This window comes from Muscardinus avellanarius (assembly GCF_963383645.1).
Source record: "Muscardinus avellanarius genome assembly, chromosome: 9".
Classification (NCBI taxonomy): Eukaryota; Metazoa; Chordata; class Mammalia; order Rodentia; family Gliridae; genus Muscardinus; species Muscardinus avellanarius.
In genome coordinates, this window is record NC_137795.1 from 43,768,683 (window position 1) to 43,791,932 (window position 23,250).

The 23,250-nt window shown below is 39.5% G+C and overlaps 1 protein-coding gene across 1 annotated transcript; it reads right to left on the reverse strand.

Moving 5' to 3' along the window:
• Window positions 1-3,408: 3,408 nt before the first annotated feature.
• On the reverse strand, window positions 3,409-20,443 carry CBLL1 (Cbl proto-oncogene like 1; the record flags this gene model as incomplete). The annotated part of the gene is made up of 6 exons (XM_080700950.1): window positions 3,409-4,444; window positions 7,512-7,585; window positions 8,538-8,621; window positions 8,953-9,053; window positions 13,038-13,205; window positions 20,398-20,443. The coding sequence occupies 6 exons, from the start codon at window positions 20,441-20,443 to the stop codon at window positions 3,409-3,411; spliced, it is 1,509 nt and encodes a 502-aa protein (XP_080557076.1).
• Window positions 20,444-23,250: the final 2,807 nt, after the last annotated feature.

Genomic DNA, 23,250 nt, shown 5'->3' on the forward strand with positions numbered 1-23,250 from the left:
AAAGTTCACTTCAGAATGTTTATGTCAAACTTCATCTGACATCAATCTACTAATTCAATGACTAATCTGAGAAATATTTTGTTGTAGGTACTTGTGGATCTTTTTCATGTACTTAAAAAAAAATATGTGAGTAGCTGGCATGGTGGCACACACCTGTTATCCCAGTACTTGGGCTGAGACAGGATTGTAGGTTTACAGCCAGCTCAGCAACTTAGCCCATTAAAAAAAAAGGGGGGGGGGGCTGGGTGTAGTTCAGAGGGAGGATGCCTCTGGGCTCAAATCCCAATACCATACATACACACAGAAATTACTTTTATAAAAAGCCAGGCATGATGGCATACTCCTGTAATCCCAGTAGTTAGCTGGGAGGATGAAAAGGGAAGATCGTGGGTTCAAGGACAGCCTCGGGAACTTAGCAAGACTCTCAGCAACTTAGGCCCCGTTCCCAAATTAAAAAATAAAATAGGCTGGGGGTGTAGCTCAGAGGTAGAATGTCCCTGGCTTTAATCCCCAGGAAGACAGAGACACACACAAACTCCAAAGACAGGACTGTATCTTTTCCTGAAAGATGTAAAAAGACATTCTCCAAACATATCAGTCACAACAAAGCTGTAAAGCAGGTAGTTCTGTGTATCTCAAACAGTAAATAGCCAGTTATTGTGTTTTTAAAACAGGTTCAAATATCTTTTCTATATATAATTCAGTTACATCTGATGAGTAAACAATTTTGAGCAAGTGATTTTCACAACGCCAGTTTATGATCTTTGTAAGATCTTTCTCCAAATACCATATTATGCTCTGAACAAACATGCCAAATATATAACTTCATGGTTTTAATCTTTTTAAAAAGGCAAACCTGATTTTACTGTAGAAATAAATATCAAAGTAAACATGTAAACTTTTGCATCTTCCCAAATGTGTCATCATTAGGTAAAAACTCATCTAGGCAAAATAGTATTTATGCTTCCATTTTATTGTTTTTAAGAATTAAACTGCCACCTCAGTAGTCTTAAGAGCAATATAATGAAACATACATACATTTAGACTTATGTCCATCATAGCTTCAAAGGCTTCCCTGAAATAAGGCTGGGATTCACATCTTTTTCCTTAAGAAACACTAACAGTAATTTTTTCTTCTACCCACCCACCCTCATTCAAACAATTAACTGATGAATTCAAGTCTAACACCATTTAAAATTTTTGTCTGCTACAAGACATTCATCTGATCTGCCTCCTTGCATAACATATTTATTAAACCTAACTGAAAATATTATCTTTTTAAAGCCTACAAGAATTCTCTTAACATGTAGAATTTTATCATGACACTGATTTCCTTTTTGTTCAAAACATAGGCTAAGTGGTTTCTTGCCATAGTCAGTATTAGTGAATTTCAGGAAGTGCAGGAGAGCTCTTCATAAATAGTTGAAGAGCTCTACAGTGAATTTGGCTATTTTCTAATTACAAGAAACAGAATGGTTTGGATTTTTAACAGTTAACATTTAACAGTTCAAAAGCAGGCATGAAAAATGAATCAAGTCTGCACCAGTCCAAGTACCTAAAGTAATATGAGAGAAGCACTCACCACCACCATCTCACACTATTTCACTCCCATGCTTCAAATAACGAGCATTTCTCACTAGAAATAGTGCGTTAACAAACTAGACTTTCAACCGCTAATTGTGAAAAAAATCACTTAAGAAAAAAGTGTATTAGTTTATTTCAGCCAGTCAAGGTTGAAATGGCCTTTTATATTATTTCAAACTTCTGCTCTAAGTTCAGAAATGATTCTGCACTGGTCATCCAAAAAGGAAATTTGTCTTGCCTATTACTGACAGAATAAAATGGTAAATTAGCATTTAGTTTACCCCTTGTCAAAAAGAAATATGTTCTAAATTTATATGCTACAAACTACCTAATAAATGATATCTGCATACTACACATTTATGTTTATATTATGCACCATTTTAGGGGGAGGAAAAACTTCACAGGGTTTGTTTTAAAGGATATGCAATAATATCCTTAGAAGGTTAATTTATACATGTGAGATCTGTATAAACCATAAGTGGTCATCTTAGCTGGACTCTTAACAAGCCCCTATAATGCAAAAGCTGACTCTAAAGGCACCTTATAAAGCATTGAAATTCACAATTTAGTCATTACTTTTCTCTTCTCCAATACAAAATTATCTGGTAGTCTTCGCAGCTGACTCCATGTTAAAATGTTCCCGGTTTAGACTGCTTTTCCAACAAAAGGAAGAGGAAATAATAGTTTTTGAATTTCAAGTTAGAGGAAAAACCCTTATCACACAGTAATGAAACCTGAGCAAATGCTAGTTTGTAATTATGAGAAAACATCTTTCATTAATACATTATTCAAACTCCTCCACAGCAAACTGTCATTTCAAACTCAATAAACAAGAACCCACATAAGCACAGAATCAAACTATCATGAAATGAGGATTTATATGAAGCCTATTCAGCCCTAATTAGCTGAAGACAATGAACAGAGTAGAACACACTTCATCTAAAGAACACCACTTAAACAGCTGTGTAAAATAATGTTACTTAAGATTAGTAAGTGTGGTACATCGTGTGATTCCAACCATTCAATAAAAAAGCATTCATGAGTACAGCATCCCCCACCAGCTTGCAGTCCGTAGAGCTGATACTTTGGCCATATCTTTTCAAATAATTAGGAATGCCTTTTAACATTACAAACATAAACATATTTGAGTACTGGAATTCCTAAGTATTTTGGTAGTCCTGAGGCTGCCTAAGTGTGAAAAGGCATCCAAATATAGTGTATTATATACTCACTATACCTCAAGATTTCAATGCTTAAAATGTGAAACAATTCTCTATCATTTAACAGTCTGCCTTATAGCAAATTCTAGTAGATTTTTACTTGTAGGATTTTATTATAACTTTAGGAAATTAGTGGTAAACATATGGTTTTAAAAAACAGTATGTGGCTGCACTTAAATTCACATAAAAATAGCATTTTTACAACCATATTGAAATTTAATTTTTACACAGGTTAACAAAATGTTATCACAAGAAAAATTAAACATTGGGTTTAATAAAAGCAATGCTTTTTAAAGTGAAACAATGGAAAATTTTTTTCAATTTTTTTTTTACAAATGGACACTTCTAGGTCAATTTCCACCTGGGGAAGAGAGTTGTTAAAATATAGCTGTGCTCAAATGAGCCACTTATCTGCACTATAATATAGTACTTGAAATCAATCCTAAGGTCAAGATTTAAAACCATTTAAAGAGACAAGACCCTATGTGTTTTATAGCCACCTCAGTAAGAGGTACTTTTCCATCCCCAAACAGTCAAAGCTTAATTAAAGATTGACTATACATAAGTTTTTTCCTCATCATATCTTCAGTTCGAAACACTATTGTCATTGGTAATACGGTCTATATCTCGTCTGATCTGGATGATGTGGTCCAGGAAGTGGGGTTTGAGAAGGCGGACCCTGCATTCGTGGAGGAGGAGGTGGCCCTCTCGGTGCAGGCCATATACCAGGACTCATTCCCCCCGGCTGTGTAAATGGAGGGCTCAGAGTTCCTTGATCTTCGGTAAACTGGGGTAAAGAATTAGGATTATAATGGTGAGGAGGGGGAGCAGTTACAGGTGGACCACCATGTTGAGGCGGGGGAGGTCCTGGAGGAGGATGGCTCATATAAGGTGGCATCTGGGCAATGATATGTCCAGGGGGAGGGGTTATTGGTGGTGGAGCAGAGGTCATTGGTGGAGGTGGAGCTTGGCTGTACACCAAGTGAGGCGTACCTGCGGCCTGGGGAGGATGTGGCATTGGATGGCTTATTGGTGGTGGAGGAGGTGGGGGTGGTGCGTAATGTTGCTGTGGAGGCATAATATGATGAGGGTGCGATACCACTGGTTGACCCTGATATTCAGGATGATGGTGAGCAGGTGCTGGGGCAGGAGGTGGTGGTTCTCTAGCACCTGAATTTGAGTCATCCTGAATAGGGACGGTAATTAAATTGCTGTGTTTTCTTGTTGAAATACGAAAGGTTTCCTGACTGACCGAACGAGGTGGAGGTGGAGCCATGGACAGTTCTGCGGGAGGAGCACGGATATCCTCATGTGGCTGATTATAGTGCTCATGCGGCACATGCTGCAAAGGAGGTGGTGGCATCATGATGTGCTGCTTTGGCGGAATATGACTCATATGGTGCTTGTCTGGAGGCATTATAAAACGATCAGGGATGTCAGCTGGTGGGGGGGCGATTGGAGGATGAACATTTTCAAGCGAAGCACGGGTAACAGGTTTCCCAGCTCTCATATGGCGATGGTTGATATGAGCCTGTAAGTCTCTCTGAGACAAATATGTTCTCTTGCACCCTTGAACAATGCTACACATGAAGAGAGAGCCTCGTGTACACTGTTCAATTCGCTGCACAGGATCGCTACAGCTGAATTAGAAGGGGGAAAGTGTGATTTATTAAAAGCGATGCAAAAATGATGCATTTGTTTTAAAATGTCTACATCGGAAATGTTACATAAAACATAGCAAAATGTCACAAATCAGTTTTAGTTACTCTAAACAAACCTTTAATCTTTTCCATTTTAGCTACTACTCTTCAGCATTCCTGTCAACCTCAGAATTCTTAGTGGTATTATCAAATAGATTATGTCTTAAAAGGAGACCTTATATTTCTCAAGACCTAGAATTCATCTAAGTTTCTCAAACAATTCTGTATTTTTTATCCATTTGCCAAAAAAAGGACAAAGCAAAAGACCCATCACTTACAATCACAGAATTGAAGCTTGTATAGTATCACTGAGAAGTACTTGTTGAGGGAATAATACTAAGCGGAAGATGCACCAAGGGTACAACAGTAAGTTTCATCATCCTAATCACTAGTGTCCTAACATTAAACAACACAAGTAGTATGCATTTCTACATTTCTAAATCGAAAACACAAAGTTTAGCTTAAGCTTATTATAACTATTCTTTATTTAATCCATTCTTGCCTTTAAAGTTAGTCTTCATGACAATGGAAAGAAGACTGAACTAAAAATTCAAAGATCTGGGATCTAGTATTAGCTAGTATTTGGATGTCATTTGATCATTTTGAGTTTGCGTCCTGATTTGTCAAATGGAGTTAAAATAATACTCTTAGCTCAAAATGTTTTTATATCTAATTTACCTTACTTAAGAGTATAAGATCAAATGAAAGAACGAAAATAATCACCAGTTAAGCACTACCTATGCATAAATACAAGCTGTTAACAATGACTAAGGTATTAAATGGTTCTATACTCTTGACTTGTGCACGTGCGCACGTGCGTGCGCGCTACTTAGGGTGGAACCCAGGATCTTTTCTACCTCCAGGCTATTTAAATGTTATTTAGAAACAAGGTCTCACTAAGTTGCTGAGAGCCTCACTAAGTAGCTGAGGCTGGCTTCAAACCTACGATCCTCCTGTCTCAGCCTCCCAAGCGCTGGGATTACAAGCTTGCGCCACCATGCCCGGCTTTTCTATTTTGAGTTGTGTCTCTTTTCCATCCCTGCTGTACGGCTGGTGTGCCTTGGTGATACTACCATGTTTCCCTTTAGTGCCCATTTGGCACACTTCTTAATTTTGCTCCTAATTTGCTGTAAGTTCAGAAAACACTCCACCCAACAGAATTAGATGCGCTCACTCATACGCACACACTCTGTCGTCTGTCTGTCTCTGTCTGTCTAATAGCAGTAGTACATAACATTAGCTCTGGTTACCACTGCTTCACTTCCTAATCTGGGTGTATTAATCCAGATAGGTTTATGTCCTAAAACAGCTCAGGACCACACCTGTAAGGTGCTTACTAGAGTTACATTTAGTATCTAGAAAACTAAATTTCCTTTTAAGTAGTAACATCAGAACAATTATATTAGAGAAAACAGCCTGAACAAGTGGTATATACTTCTAATTTCCTAACTCTTTTAAGTTATAATTCTACAGAATACTCTTTAAATCTAAAATACATACTTTATAATTTGTTACTTTAAAAAGCTAACAAAATATACCATGAAAATCAGCTATCATTGGTTTGTGATGCCCATTTTCTACACCTTAAAAGGGAATCATCCCTTATAACAATTCATAGCTTTATTAGCAACCAATACCACAGGTTCTACAGTAGCTTTAAGTACAGGTTAAAAGGACTCAAGGAAGCCTATGATTATTCCAAGGAAGTTTCTCTTAGTCTTTCCCATGCCTTCTGTATCAGGAATTCTAAACTGATATAAGAATTCCTACTTTATTCTGGATCCTACAAAGCCATCCCCAAATGGACCTAATTCTTCCTATCTTGTTTTGAGTCTATATCATGATGTTGTTCTAAGTACTCAGAACATTAAAATTAGATATGATTAAAGTAAGAGCTTATGTATACACAGTGCTATGTCAGATTCTATCTACCTATCTCAGTGAATGACAAAAATAATCCATGAAGGTAGGTACAATTGCCAGCCCCATTTTACAGATTAAAAAAAGAAGTATCGCAGAACAAAGAGTCAAACTAAAAAATTCTAATTCTAGAGTTTCTGTTCTCAATTCTAACATTATACTGCATTATCTCTCTAGTGCCCATGAGGAGATGGGGAGCAAAAACATTTTTTTGGTTTAGAATACTAATTCTATGATGGTAAACAGATGTTATCATTTTAGCCAATTTGAATTGTCAGTGTCTGCCTCATCCTATCTTAAAAATATCAACTCAAGGCTCACAGAGAAAGATTAGCCTTACATACACATTTGATTCTTTACCTGGTAAGTCATTACACTACAAGTTTTACTATTTAAAAATGTGAAGATAGGCCTGGTGTGGTGGCACACACCTGTAATCCCTGTACTTGGAAAGCTAAGACAGGAGGAGTGCAGGTTTGAGGACAGCCTCAGCAAGTAGTGAGTCTCTCATCAACTTAGCGAGACCCTGTTTCCAAATAAGAAAAAAATCGAAGCCGGGCATGGTGGTGCACGCTTGCAATCCCAGCATTTGGGAGGCTTAGACAGGAGGATCACAGTTTGCAAACAGTCTCAGCTAATTAGTGAGGCCCTTTGCAACTCAGTGAGACCCTGTTTCAAAATAAAGAATAAAAACAGAGCTAGGGGGCCGGACATGGTGGCGCACGCTTGTAATCCCAGCGCTTGGGAGGTGGAGACAGGAGGATCGCGCAGGTTCGAAGTCGGCCGCGCTGGCTTAAGAGATCCTGTTTCAGAATAAAAGATGTAAAATAGGTCTGGGAGTGTAGCCCCGAGGTAGAAGGGCTTCCAGGAACCCCAGTACCACAAAAAAAAAAAAAAAAAAAGAAGGGCTAGGGGTATAATTCAGAGGTAGAATGCCCCTGGGTTACATCCCCAGTACTATAATAAATAAATACATACATACATAAATAAATAAAATCAGGCTGGGGTTATAGCCTAGACATAGAATGCCCTTGGTTTTCACCCTCAATACCACAAAAAAATAAGAATGTAAAGATGACCATCTTACCCTGGACACATCTTATCTCCTTTTTTTTCATGTAAAATAGCACAGTCATAGCAAAACACATGCTTGCATGGAATCTGTAAACAAAGACATTGCAGTTAAGCATACTGGAACAACTTAAAATATTTCCACAAAAAATAACAAAAGTCAACATAATGACCTACACATAAAAAGCAGAGAACTATTCAAATGAACATTTATTAAGCATTAACTACATAAAAAGTAACAGTTAACACCTTTTTAAGTAAAAAGGCTTTTGAAAATGTGTTGAAAACTTAGGCCACTTTTTTTTTTTTTTTTGCGGGTCTGGGGATGGAACTCAGAGGCATCTGACCTCTGAGCTTCATCCCCTGCCCTTTTTTTATTGTTTATTTTGAAAGAGAGTCTAAGTTGCAGAGAGCCTCACTAAGTAGCTGAGGCTGTCCACGAACTGTGATCCTCCAGTCTCAGCCTCCAGAATGCTGGGATTACAAGGGTACGCCACCACGCCCAGCTTAGGCCACTTTTAAATAATGTTTATATGCTTATACTTTCTGGAGGTATAAACCCTATAAATTTCAACAGTCCCTGTTAGTTAATAGTTCCTAAAGAACACTATAAACATTTTTATCTTATTTTGTTTTCTCTTGAACAATTACAAAATAGTAAAATAACAATTATATTAAAACCATGGTATTCCTTCATAAAACTTCCCTTAGCTATTTCATACTTATTTAAAATGTTACAAACAGAGCAGGGCTTGGTGGTGCACACTTGTAATCCCTGCGCTTGGGAGGCTGAGACAGGAGGATCATGCAGGTTCAAAGCCAGCCTCAGCTGACTTAAGAGACCCTGTTTCCAAATAAAATATAAAATAGGTCTGGGAGTGTAGCCCGGAGGTAGAAGGCCCCTGGGTTCCATCCCCAGTACCACCAAAAAAAAAAAAAAAAACATTAAAAAATAATAATAAATAAAATAAAATGTTACAAATATAGTTAGAATCCTATCTCTACAGAAATGCTTTACAAAACATGATTTAATTATACTTACCATTCGCCCATAGATTTTAATAGGCAATCCACATTTGTCACAGAAATGAACTGGCGTATCATCCTTTTCACCTAAGATGTTTATCTGTTGAAATAATTAAAATTCCCTCCTTAAGCAGTTCTAAAAATTTTATCTATAATTCACACAATAAAATGGTCTTATTAAAGTTATGACAACAATGTAGATATTTCTTAGTATAAACCCAAATATTACCCACCATTAGTTTTTTTCTTTAATAAATTAGTGGTTTTTTATTTTACTTTACTGAAAACTATCTCAAATGTTTTTGGAAATAGGGCATTAATAAGCAAATTATTTGTATGTGATAAAAGTTACAGATCTAACAATTCATACCAAACATTACTTGTATATTCTGCATTTGAATTATTCAATAATTTTTCATTTGTAGTTATACCTTAAAGTCCCAAAAAAGGTGTCCAGGAAATCTTCGCTGATTTCCAAACAGTTCTCCCCCTTTACAGTCATACCGTTCTTCTTCATTATAATCGAATCCTTCTGAGGAATAAAAAGTGTTACCTATTAACTTTTAAAACCTCAAGCTTAATTTTGGAATTATATGTATAAGAAAAAATGGGCGTATTCACTGAAAAACCCATCTGATGTCTTCTCAGAACAAGAACCAAGACTATTTAAAAATCCCAGCCCACAGTAATCTTGGTCATCATTTAGTATGCTCTACTTTTTTTTTGGTACTGGAGATTGAACCCAAAGACATTATACCTCCAAGCTACACACCAACCTTTTTTATTTTGAAACAGGGTTTTTATTAGGTTGCTGAGAGTCTTGACACTCATGAAGACCCTGTGTCAAGATAAAAAAGGGTTGGGGTAGCTCAGAGGTGGAATCTTAACTGCAATCCCTAGAGAAAAAGAAAGAAAAAGAAAAGAAAAAAAAACCACAAGTAGTGAGACTACAGGCCTTCACCACCAGGCTTCATTCTTTCAATTAAGACCTCTCATGGTTAATGACCAAATATTACAAGTATCCTCCCCTATAATGCACATGTAAACATCCATAAACTTAAGAGATAAATGGACTCAAATTCTCTGGCCTAATTAAGAAGTTGATAGCAATACAATCAATCTTCTCATCTCATACAAAAGAATAGAAAACCAATAATAGTCTAATGGAAATTCTAGGTAGAATCCAATTACCTAACGTAAAGCTGAGAAGGCAAATATAACCCTCCAAGATGCCAGGCATCTCCTGACTCTTGGCCCTAGAACTGGTAAACAGAGTAAGCAAAGCACACTGTTAAATTACACACACACACAGAGTGATACAAAAATTACCTCCAATATAAATGTATAGTTCAAAGTCAGTGAGTGTCCCTGGTTCTTCTATGGCCCATTTACACCTCATAAAAGCTGCTGTCATTTAAGTCAAAATAAGGAAGATCAGCTAATGCATCATCATAAAGCCTGTAATTCTAGTACATGGGAGGATGAGATAGGAGGATTGAAGATTCAAGGCCAGCCTCAGAAACAAAATAAGGAAAATCAAGGCTTGAAAACCAGAAAATCATTTAGCTCATTTGGCCAAGAAAATGAGAAGTACATTATCACTTTCAGAGTGGTTCAACCAGTATTCCTATCACAAAACTACATATTTGTACAGATATCATACTGGCACCCCAAACTTCCTATTTTGATCAGTACCTGAGGGGGAAAAAAGTCAAATTTTTAAAATTCCAAATAAGACACAACTACTTTTAGAACTATTATATATATATATGTGTATATATGTATATATAAATGACAAGATTTCTATTTAGTGAGAAAAAGCAGATTATTCAAAGGTTGGGAGAGTAGCAAGCCGTTGTGGAGAAAAAAATAAAGCAATACTTCATTTTTAAAACATATCCAAATATATAAATGTCCCAAAGTAGGGGTCAACAAACTTTCTCCGTAAAAGGCCAAATGGTAAATTTTTCAGGCTCGGTGGACCATAGTGTCTCTAAAACAATTACTCAATTCTGCCACAGAGTGTGAAAGCAGCCACAGACAATATGTAAATCATCATGGCTGTGGTACAATAGCTTTATGACAGGGCCAGTAGCTGCGTGTGGTGGAACATGCCTGTAATCCCAGTGCTTAGGAGGCTGAGGGGACGACTGCAAGTTCAAGGACAGCCTCAGCAAGTAGTGAGACTCATCAGCCTAGCAAGATCCTGTTTCCAAATAAGAAATAAAATCAAGCTGGGAGTATAGCTCAAATGTAGAATGCCTCTGGGTTCAACCCCTAGTACCACCAAAAAAAAAAAAAAAAAAAAAAAACCAGAGCCAGATTTGGCTCATCTGACTACATAGAATCTTTAGGTTCTTTACAAATAAAAGACATAAAGAATATATACAATTTGTAACAAAGAGCCAACTATATTATTTTACCAAGAACTCATAAAAATCAGAAAAAGACAGCCAAACAGAAAAATTGAAAAAGGATACGAACAGGAAAAACATAGAACTGCAATACAATTAAAGAAATTTATATCAAAACAAACAATTTTAAAGGTTTGTAGAATTATAAACTAGGACAACCACTTATAGAGATCATTTAAACAGGTTCCTTAAATGAGGAGGAATGGAGCCACCATATGACCCATCTGTACCACTCCTGGATATCTTTCCAAAAAAATTTAAAGTCAGAATAACAGTGATAAATGCATGTGTACACACACACACACACACACACACACACACACACACACACACACTTTAACAGTACTGAAAATTGAGCTCACAGGCATTCTACCTCTGAGCTACACCCCCATCCTATTTTGTTTTTCTGAATTTTGAAATGGGGTCTCAATAAGTTGAGGAGGGCCTTGCTAAATTGCTAAGGCTAGCTGCAAACCCACAATTCCTGTCTCAGCCTCTCAAGCATGACCACACACAGCAGTGATACATGCATACACCTATGTTTACAGCAGCACAATCCACACTAGCCAACCTATGGAACCAACCTAGGTATCTGTCAACAGATGAATGAAACTGGGGAAAGGAGACGGGATGGACAGAGGCCTGATGAAGGAAAACAATTCAAATAATGCTATATCCAAATATGAAGATATCATTACCAATTTCACCAACATGTGGGTGGAGGATGGGGTGGGATATGGAGGAAAACATACCAAATGCTGTGTGCATGTATTTTTTTAATTACTTTGAACCTCAATAAAAGTATAAAAAATATTCTGTTAAATATTTTGAAAATACCAAATATTGATGTGTGGGAGTATAAACTAATACACATCTTCTGAAGAATAATTTGATAGTATCTGACAAATTCTTAAATATATCTCATCAGGATTTTAAATGTCCAAACTTTTTACAAAGCATAAATTCTTCAAAATATACATATTAAGCTGTATGTATATTATTTACTTAAATACTGTTACAAAATTGTTAAATAAATTATTTATTAAGGAAATACTTAAGCCCATTTTTTTAAAATGAAATACACCTATATGTACTGATAAGGCAAAATCTCAAAAATGCACATTGCAAGCCGGGCGTGGTAGTGCATGCTTGTAATCCCAGCATTGGGAAGCTGAGACAGGAGGATCATGGTTCACTGACAGCCACAGCTACATAGTAAGGCCCTCTGCAACTAAGTGAGACCCTGTTTCAAAAATAAAGAATGAAAAATAGGGCAGGGGGTGTAGCTTGGAGGTCGAATGCCCCTGGGTTCCATCCTGAGACAGACAGACAGACAGACAGACAGACAGACACACACACACACACACACACACACACACACACACACACACACACAAAATCACATTGTAAGAAAAAGGCAGCTATTCAGAAAAAACTATTATTTCTGTATATAAAAGTCTTCAGATGCCGGGCATGGTGGCGCATGCTTGTAATCCCCGCGCTTGGGAGGCGGAGACAGGAGGATTGCACAGGTTTGAAGCCAGCCTCAGCTGGCTTAAGAGACCCTGTTTCCAAAATAAAAAGTATAAAAATAGGTCTAGGAGTGTAGCCCGGAGGTAGAAGGGTTTCCAGGAACCCCAGTACCACCAAGAAGAAAAAAAAAGTCTTCAGATTAATCTTTGGAGACAAGGATTATGGGGAAAGTAGAGATAATTTTACTTTTTTTTTGCAGTACTGGGGATGGAACCTAGCAGCATTTTACCATCTCTGCGACACCCCCAGTCCTATTTGTTTTATTCTATTTTCAAAACAGGGTCTCACTCATTTGCGAAGGGTCTCGCTTAGTAGCTGAAGCTGTCTGCAAACCGTGATCCTCCAGTCTCAGCCTCCCGAATGCTGGGATTACAAGCGTGCACCACCACACCCGGCTCATAATTTTACTTTTAATGTTATGCTTTCTGTAACACTATTTAAATTTTTAAAATGAAACTTGCAAAGGGAGAAAATAATTTAAAATATTTAAAAGCGATCTATAAGGAAATAAGGTTATAGAGATTATTTGATGCCGTCAGATAAAACAGAAAGACAGTTGAACAAATTACCTTCATCACCAGGTGGAGCCTTTGCAGGCATTCTGTTTACAGTCCGTTGAGTTCGAGGTGCAGGTTTAGCTTTGTTTGCTTGTTTGGAGATGAGTTTTATAGGAATACGTCTGCGAACATCAAGACCTCCCAGCGATCCAGAACTATTAGTGCCTTGTAACTCATTGTCTATGTTAGAAAAAAAAGTTGTAATTTCCTTTAGTTTTTCTTTTTGAATATTACTCTGCCACAGGTATTAAAACATGACTAACATTATAAAGTTTAAAGATCTTGGTTCCATTTTAAAATATCAGACTAATATAAAAATTTCCATATAATAGCCCTCATGAACTAAAGAACCTTTGTCAAAGTAACCATAAAATTTAAAAATAAAAAATAAAAACCTATCCCTAAATCTGTGTTATCATCAAGCATGCCAAGTAGGTGGTTCTCAATAAATTTACTAAATTTATTAAATTTATATCAGGACAACCAATAAAACAGGAAACAGAAAACTAACCCAAATAAAGGCAAAATTAAATAATTCATCTAAAGATGAAGTCAGTTTAAGGGAAAATGATTAATCCATTAAATGCAAAGTGGTTTTTCTAAAAAGTACTCAAGAACATAGTAAAAATTACTGTGCTGGTTAAGTAAGAGAAACAAGTAATAATGTATTTGTGCTAACACATTTCTAGAAACATACATATGATCAAATTATTCTTGGTCCGCATTGTAATGGAAAATTACATTTTAGGAGTATGCGAGGTTTCTAAACATCTATTTCTGAACAACTGACATTTATTAGTCTCTGGAGTCTATACTTGTTACTATCTATGAAATAAATTAAATCATGTCCCACTATAATTTCAAAGAACTGATTCATATAAAGCTTAAGAGTTACCCTTTTGCAAGTATATAAAAAGATATAACACAAAAATATTCAACTTTACCTAGAGGAAAAAAGGGAAATACTCTAAAACAGAAAATGCAAGGTTTTTTTTTCTTTTCTTTTCTTTTTTGCAGTACTGGGGATGAAACCCAGACCCAGTATGCCTCTGAGCTACACCCCCAGCCCTATTTTCTACTCTTTATTTTCAAACAAGGTCTCACTGAGTTGCAAAGGGCCTCACTAAGTAGCTAAGGCTGTTCTTGAACCAGGATCCTCCTGTCTCAGCCCCCCAAATGCTGGGATTACAAGCATGTGCCACCAGCCTAGCTGCAAGTGATATTTTTTTTTAAACTGTAATTTGTTGTTGTTGTACTGGGGATTGATTGAACCTAAGGACATTCTACTTCTCAGCTACAACCCTAGCCCTGTTTTATTTTTTTAATTTTGAAACAGGGTCTCACTAGCAGAGGGCATAGCTAAGTTGCTGAGGCTGGCCATGAACCTGTGATTCTCCTGTCTCAGCCTTCCAAGTACTGATATCAGAGTTGTGTGCCACCAAACCCAGCTCGCTTAAATATCAGTAGAGACATATGTGGAAGTAGTAAGCCAGCAGCAACGACCTCCAAGGCTGTTAATAGACACGTTAAATTCCTACTCATCTGCACTTTTTGTGAACAATATGTAAATTTCAAATGGGTCCTCTAAATTATCTTAAAGTAATCTTTTGGTACACTTCCTACTTTTTTTTTTTTTGGTGGTACTGGGAATTGAACCCAGGGTCATTCTACCTCCAGCTACCCCCCAGCCCAATTCTTTACCTCCCCCCGCCACCTCCCTTTTGATTTTGAAACAGGTTTTACTAAATTGCTGAGGGCATTGCTAAATTGCCATGGCTGACCTCAAACCTGTGATCCTCCTGTTTCAGATTCACAAGTACTAAGGTTATAGACTGTGCCACCACACCTGGTTCTACTTTCTACTCTTATAACAGCCAATCCTAAAATCTTTTCTTCTTCTTCTTCTTCTTCTTTTTTTTTTTTTTTTTTTTTGTGGTGTTGGGGATTGAACCAGGGGCATTCTACCTCTGAACTACCCCCCCAGCCCAATTCTTTATTATTTTGAAACAAGTTCTCACTAAGTTGTAGAGGGACTCACTAAGTAAGTAGCTGAGGCTATCCTTGAACCCAGATCCTCTTGTCTCAGCCTCCTAAGTACTGGGATTATAAACTTGCTCCACCACCCCAGTTTAAAATCTTTAATTAGGATAAATCCAACCTGATCAACTTTCAACACTTCACTAAATGGAGTAAGAAGTTGACTAATGTATTTTATCTGATTTCACTGATTTGCTTACTTACATAAAAAACTTACAGGCAGTCAGGAAAGGTGGCATAAGCCTGTGATTCCAGTACTTGGAAGCTTAGAGGATCAGAGGTTCAAGGCCAGCCTTAGCAACTTATTAAGTCCCTGTTTCAAAATAGAAGTAAATACGGCTCGGGATGATTGCTTGGAGATAGAAGGCCTCTGGGTCCAACTTTCAGTACCAAAAATAAATGAATGAATACATGGAACATACAAGCAATACAACAGAAAAGACCGATATGACAGAAATGGCTTTTTTTTTTAAATCAGAAAGTATTCCTGATTTTCCAATAAACTAAAAAAAAAAGCAAGTTATTATAGACAGCTAATGCTGTCCTTCAGATATTAGGATTCTTAAGGGTTTTACACTTGTGAATGGAAATACCAACCCTTCTAATGTCCTTTCCATGCCACCCTGAACAAGTGAGGTTTCCATTGTTGCTTATATATAGCTAGTCTATCATTTTCAAGAGCCTATGGCTCCCAAAAAACTTTTGCTGTTTGCCTTACAAATTCCAAATTATAAAGCTAAGGAGTGAGTTCATTTTTAAGAAGAGTAACATTTTTATAAGCCACAGTTAAAAAAAAGATATATTAGGATTTATTTGCATAAAAGGAACCAAGAAATATTTTACAAAATTTAGGTTACTTTTACAAAAGGGCTAACCTCTTAGAATGATCAAAGAATGAATCAAGTGTTAACTGGGAGTTTCCAAGAGTAATTTTTCCTACAAAACACCTTCATTTTGCATTTGAAAGATAAAATGGGATTCTTAAAAATTTTAAAACCAAGAGTGGTTAAGCACGCTTGTGATCCCAGCATTTGGGAGGCTGAGACAGAAGGATTGGGGTCTCTGCCAGCCTCAGCTACTTAGGCCCTCTGCAACTAGTGAGACACTGTTTCAATATAAATAATAAAAAAATCCCGCTGGGGGTATAGCTCAGAGGTAGAATGTCCTGGGTTTAATCCCCAGCACTGCCAAAAAAAAAAAAAAAAAAAAAATCCAACGTTTTATCAATTATAAGGACCATGGTCCTTTGATATTAAAATCATTCTTCTGAAATGCCTGTTCTGTCATCAGTTCTTTAACTAGTTAACCAGCATTTCCTAATTTGACAATGACTTTAATTCAAGCAGTGATCAAGTTCAGTATTTATTTATTTATCGGTACTGAACACTGAACTCAGGCATTCTACCTCTGAGCTACATTCCCAGCCATTTATTTACTTATTTACCTTGCGGTACTGGTGATGGAACCCAGAGCAATCTATGTATGAGCTACACGCCCAGTCCCATTTTTTTATTCTTTATTTTGAAACAGGGACTGAGTTACAAAGGACCTCATTAAGTAGTTGAGGCTGTGCACCAACCGCAATCCTCCTGTCTCAGCCTCCCAAATGACGGGATTACAAGTGTAGGCCACCATGCCCAGCTTTTATTTTTATTTTGAAACAGTCTAAGTTGCAGAGGGCTTCACAAAGTATATGAGGCTGGCCATAAACCTAGGATCCTTCTGCATCAGCCTCCTAAGTACTGGATTTACAGGCATGCACTACCAGGCAAGTTCAACTTTGTGAAAATATAATCTTTTGCAAGGTTTGTCATTTTCCCTCACAACCAGTGCATACCAATTGATACATCTTTTGATATGAACCATTAAAGACACTGCCTCATAAAGAAATTAGAAATTAGTGTTAAACAGAGAAGTTATTTGACTGGGAACTGATTTTTTTAAATGGTCAGTCATTAGTGAATATTTTAATGTTACGATGACTTTTATTTCCCTAGGCAAACTTTTAACTTTAACTAGGATAGTAAGTACTCTTACACACCCACCCATATTCAGATTCCCTACTATAATGAACAGTTTCTATACTGTGGCAGAGACTTAATTCCCAATTCCACTATCCTTTTAAACCTGAATGCTTGCTACTCTGCCTTCAAAATTCCAGTTTCAACTCTACAGTTTTCAAACACTGTAGTTCCTTAGAGCCTGATTTTAGGCCCACTTCACTTCTGTACTCAGGACCACATTCCCACTTAAAGGATATCCACTATAAGGTACTAGCTCCCAAATATGTACTTTTAGTTAATATCTTTCCTCTGATCTCCACTTGATATCTCCCTTTATATGTTTCAATACACATCTTATATGTAGCAGTCCAAAACCAAATTCTTGTTTCCAAATTCCTATCCTCCACCTTAAAAAAAAAAAAGCTGTTTTAACCCTAAATTTTCCCCAACTTAATGGCACACACTACCAAGATGCTCAAATCACAAACCTAGGCATTTCGCATTTCTCTAGCTTATCTCCAAACTAATCCATTAGTATGTTTGACTTCTACTACTAAAATACTTATTGCATCTGCCCATTTCCTTCCCTCCTCTCTTTTTCCTTTTTCCCTCCTCTCTTTTTCCTTTTGCAGCATTGGGGATCCAACTCAGAGCCATTGTGCAAGCTAGGAAAGCAGGGAAGCATTCTACCACTGAGCTACGTCCCCTCTTCACTTTCACTAAAACAAGCCTCCCTTCCAGGAAGTCCACTGCAATTACCTCCTAAATTGTCTATTTCCTATTATTCTTACTTTTCTCTCTTAACACCACTTTCCCAGAACAGTCCATTGTATTTGTACAAGATTATGTTCCTTCTACTTTGTTCAATAGCTTCATATTCGCTTAAACTAAAATTTAAACGTTTTCTGTATCTCTCAATGTCCTAAAAGAGGTGGCTTATACCTTTCTTTCCAATGTCACCTTCAGTAGGCTCTTTTCCTCTTATTAACTAGGCAACAGCCGAATAGCCTTGTCTACATTTTTTCTTTTTAATTTCAGTGCCTCCGTACTTGCTGAAAATGCTCGTCCTCCTGCTTTATTCTATGGCTGGATTGTTCCCATTCAACATATTTCAGCTTACATATTATCTTTCCTGGAAGATCTTCTAAAACTTACTGCTTCAACACATTTGTTTTTCCTCAAAGCACTGGCCACAATCTATAAATGTTTAATTAAAAAACAAAAAAACTGACTCTGCCCTCCCCAACTGACTGTAACTTCCATGAGGACAAGGACTCAGTCCTATCACTTACCATTCCAAACTTCCATCCCCATGCCTACAAATATATGAACATATTTGAGCATAAACATATCTATAAATATAAACACATATATAAATGTACCATGCCTGTAATCCCAATACTTGGGAAGCTGAGACAGGAAGATCACAGGTTTGAGGCCAGCCTCAGCAACTTAGCAAGGCTCCAAGCAAATCAGTGAAACCCTGTTTCAAAATTAAAAAATGAAATAGGACTGAGGGAGTAACTCAGAAGTAGAATGACCCTGGGGTCAATCCCCAATACCACCAAAGAGTAAACAAATATAGATATATACACTCAGACACCCAATTAAATAATTAAGTAGGTATTTGATCAAGGACATTTCATTCAAAGCTCAAGCAAAAGTCCTTTCCCCCCTACTTGTGCTATGGTCCATATAACTAAAGCACTAACTCCCAGTGTACTCAATCAATATCCAAAGACCACAAGGAAGAGAAGCCAATAACATGTAGGGGTGCAGCCACTCTTACTTGTAGAAAGGGATGAGAATGCCTTATTCTTAAAATCTCCTTTGTAAATGGCTCCAATTAATGATGAGAAAGCACCCCAGCCGAAGCATGGGACATGCTTGCACTTCAGTAGAAAAGCTGCTCCGCTTAAGATTTCAAAAACTACACCCAACTGCCTTCTCTAACCTGTAGTCCACAAAGAACCCGAGAGACAATAACGACTGGAGGTGAGCACCGCAGCACCCGCCTAAAGCTGAAAGCAGGAAGTCTTCAACCTACTCCCGCTAAACCCCACTCCCAGAGTAATGAGGCTTCTCCAACTCGGAGCGGTTATCCACCCGCCAGTTCCCCATAATGTAGAGCAGAGCCGCCGCGTTGAAGAAGAAAAAAGAGAGCCAGCACTCTCCCCTTCCCACGAAGCCCGCGCCTCCCACTGTCCTAGCTCCGAGCTCCGCAGCACCAGAGAAGTGGCTGTTGCCGGCTCCGAGGATGGAGGTATAGCACCGGGGCACAGGCCGGGAAGCAGCAGGCCTGCCGCGCACGGGAAGGAGTCTGCGTGATCCCTTTCTCCCCGCCACACCGCAGTGCTGCGGGGCGAGAGAAACCGCTTTCGCCCGCTGGGCAACCAGTCCCAGACCAGCCAAGGGGGCATGAAACCCGGACCCCCACTGCCTCCGCCTCCTTACCAGTGTGATCCATGATTCGGCTCGCAGGGCACAGTGGGAGCGGAAGTCAGCCGCGCCGGCGGCGCCGCGAGCGCGTGCGCACTGCCTTCCGGGGCCCGGGAGGCGGAAGTGCGGCCGGGTGCCCCGCGCCGGCCCGCAAGGGCTTCCTGCTCGCGCCTCCTCCGCCCCACTCCGGCGAGGGAGCCAGGCATAGTCCTGGCAGAGGCAGAAGGTCGAGCCTGTGCTTCGAGGGGAAGGAGCCTTTCGCTGTGGGGCCGGGAGGCGTGGGTCTCCTGGCAGGCCAGGCGGCCGTGCCGCCCCGGAGCGAGGCCTTCTGGGACTTGCAGTGCGCGGCGCCGCCGGCCCACTGCGCAGGCGCGGCCTGCTGGCCCCGCCCCGGTGGGCGGAGTCGGGGCGCCGAGTCCCGGGGCGGCGAGTGAGCGCCGCGCCTCCGCCCAGCGCGCTGGTGCTCACACGCGGAGCTCGCCCTGGGGATGGCCGGGCAGCGAGAGGCGCGCAGGTAGAGGCGCGCTCTGTGCTTATTGTCTCCATCTGGCTTTGTCGCGACGAGCTACCTGGACCCACGCTGGGCGGACGCGGTAGAGGCCCGGGTCCCCACCGCCGAAGTTCCTAGCGCTTGAAACACGTTTATAATGTTTGACTAGCACTCTTTTTTTTTTTTTTTTTTTAAGAGAAATGCTTTTGGCGCTAGGAATCCCTCCATCACCGGGAGGCGCCAGGGAAGGGCCGGGGGGAGGGCGCGCGGCTCGCTCGGACCGACACCTGGGGCGCTGTGCTGAGGGGCTGAAGGACCCGAGCGCGGAGGGGGAGGCGGGGGGTCGCCGGGGTAAAAAGGAGAGGCCTGAAAGGAGGAAGGGAGTTACCACAGCAGGCGGTACCTAGTTCCAGTTCTTGGTCCCAGGGGTTTGTGGTTGCCGCTTTCATCCTGCTCAGCCAAAATAAAAGGAAAGTGTCAAAGGGCGATTCCTTGGGACGGTCGGTGCAGCCTCCACCTCGCACACTCGGCTCTTTTGTCTCCACTCCCTTCTCCAGCCCTTTACACTTGATGCTCCGGGATGAGTAGGAAGGAGCACAATTAGTGGAAAACACAAGCCTGGGAGTCAAGGGATTTGGGTTCTATTCTTATCGTCCCATGGTGACGACATCATTACTTAGGGTTATTCACACTTTCAGTGCCAGAGTTCCTAGATCAATAAAAGATTGTTATGTTGACCTCATAGAAATGTTTTCAGGGTACTGAATTCCGAATAAAGTGTGTGTAGCCATGTAGTGTATCTGTACAGTAACAGCTGGGAATAATACTGAAGAGCAGTTCTAAAAGTGTACCCGGTATTTGGGATTGTTTTAGTGGGATCTTTTTAAAGGATTTCCCACTTCATCTACAAATTTTTTTGCGGGGGGGGGATGTTTTTGATTGGTACTGGGGATTGAACACAGAAGCATCCAACCTCTTTATTTTTTTATTTTGAAACAAGTTTTCGCTAAATTGCTGAAGTTCTTACAGTGTTTCAGAGGCTGGCCTCAAACTTCCGATCCTCTTCTCTCAGCCTAAGTACTGGGATTACAAACATGTGCCACCACACACATTTTATGAGCTTTTATAAATGGGCTTGTAGGTACATTCACAACTACATGTTTATTGGTACTGGAGATTGAACCCAAAGACATTCTACCTCCAAGCCGCACCCTAAGCCCTTTTTAATTTTTATGTAGAAACAGACTCCTTAAGTTGCTAGCCTCCTGTATCAGCCTCCCAAGTGGGAGTATAGGCATGAGCCCCTGGACTGTCAACAGCAGACATTAAAAATGTGAAGTTCTAGCATGGTAGTGGTACATGCCTGTAATCCCAGTACTTGAGAGAGGTCACCCTCAGCAATTTAGGGACTGTTTAAAAAAAAAAGAATACTCCCTTGTAATCCTAGCATTCCAGCAGCTGAGACTGGAAGATCACGGTTTGCAGCCAGCCTCAGCTACTTAGGTCCTTTGCAACTCAGTGTGACCCTGTTTCAAAATAAAGAATAAAAAATAGGGCTGAGGGTATAGCTCGGAGGTAGAATGCCCCTGGGTTCCATCCCCAGTACAAACAACAACAACAACAACAAAAAGCTGGGCATGGTGAGCATGCTCTTAATCCCAGTACTTAGGAGGCTATGACAGGTAGAAACTAGCCTCAGCTACTTGGTGAAGCCTTATGCAACTTAGTGAAACCCAGTTTAAAAAAAGGGGGGGAGATGGGGGTATAACTTGGAAGTAAAATGCTCCTGGGATCAATTCCCAGCACCTCAATAATATTTATTGGGGTTTTAATATTTAAAGAGTTGGGGGGGTATACCTCATAGGTAGAATGTCTCTGGGCATTCTTAGTACCAAAACAAAAAAAAGTAAAGTTTTATACTACTGATTTTGAGGATGCTGGGATTCTTTTTTTTAATACATTTTTATTGGTGCATTATAGTCAAACATCTCAATGGAATACAAGACTTGTGAGGATATACAAGCACACATCATCCAATTAGCCTTTATCAAATCCCCATCCCATTCCCTCCCCCTCCCTCAATCCCATGCTTGATTTAGTGATTGACTTTGATATATTTAAGTACATCATGTGCTTTAGAGAGATTCCATCTTCCCCTATCCCATCCCCTCTGATAGGTCACCTTAATTGTGCCTCCATAGGGCCCTTTCTTCAACTAGATTTCCTCCTATTACCCATTTCTTCCTAGTTTTTGCATATTAGGGAAAACATCTGATTTTTTTATTTTCTCTGATATTTCTCTGTAGATGCCGCATTGCAGGCTCCAATCCAACTCTCGAAGGCCCCGGCACTGGCCTCACCGCTCAGCAGGCTTCGATCCCGGCCTCGGTGACCCCAGCACCGGCCTTGCCTCATGACAGGCTCTGATCCTGGCGGCCTCGCTGGCCCTGGCACCAGCCTCACCAGATGGCAGACTCTGATCCCAGCCTTGCTGGCTCCTGCACTGGCCTTGCCTCATGGCAGGCTCTGATCCCGGCCTTGGAGGCCCCAGGATGCTGGGATTCTTGCTTTGGGGGTTGGAGTAAGCTTAACCTTCTTCTTATACCTCCTTATTTCTCTAAATGCAGTGCTGATATGTTGGAGCATTTTTCAACAATTTAGGGGTTTCCAGGAGGTAGTCTTCAGGAAGTGCTTTTTTCCCTCTACTAAACAGGTTAATGCAAGTGCATACTCAGATTAATGCTGTTGATGCTGTCTGCTGTTGCTAAGTATTAGAACTAAAAAGAGCTTTTAAATTTTACTTCATATAACTTCATCTGTGAATTAGTAGTTTTAGCAGCATTTTATGTTTTGTCAAGTTATAAAAATTGGCTGGGAGAAGATTTGCTTACTTTATTTTTGATTATTTATTTGGTACTGAGAATTAAACTCACCAAGGTTGCCTTACTAACACTGCAGAAGCAGTGTGACAAATTAATTTCCTTGCCTAAATTGATCAGTGAAACTGTTCATAGACATATTTTACTAATGTCTTCTGATATTCTTTCTTAGTGGCCTGAGTCCTATAATCATTCACAATTTTTTTTTTACCAAGAGTTTGCATTACTAACAGTGGCATACACCTGTAATTCCAGTATTTGGGAGGGTGAGACAGGATACTCAAGGGTTCAAGGCCAGCCCCAGCAAATTACCAAGACTCTGTTTTGGTTTTTTTATTTTTATTTTTATTTTTATTTTTTGGTGGTGCTGGGGTTCC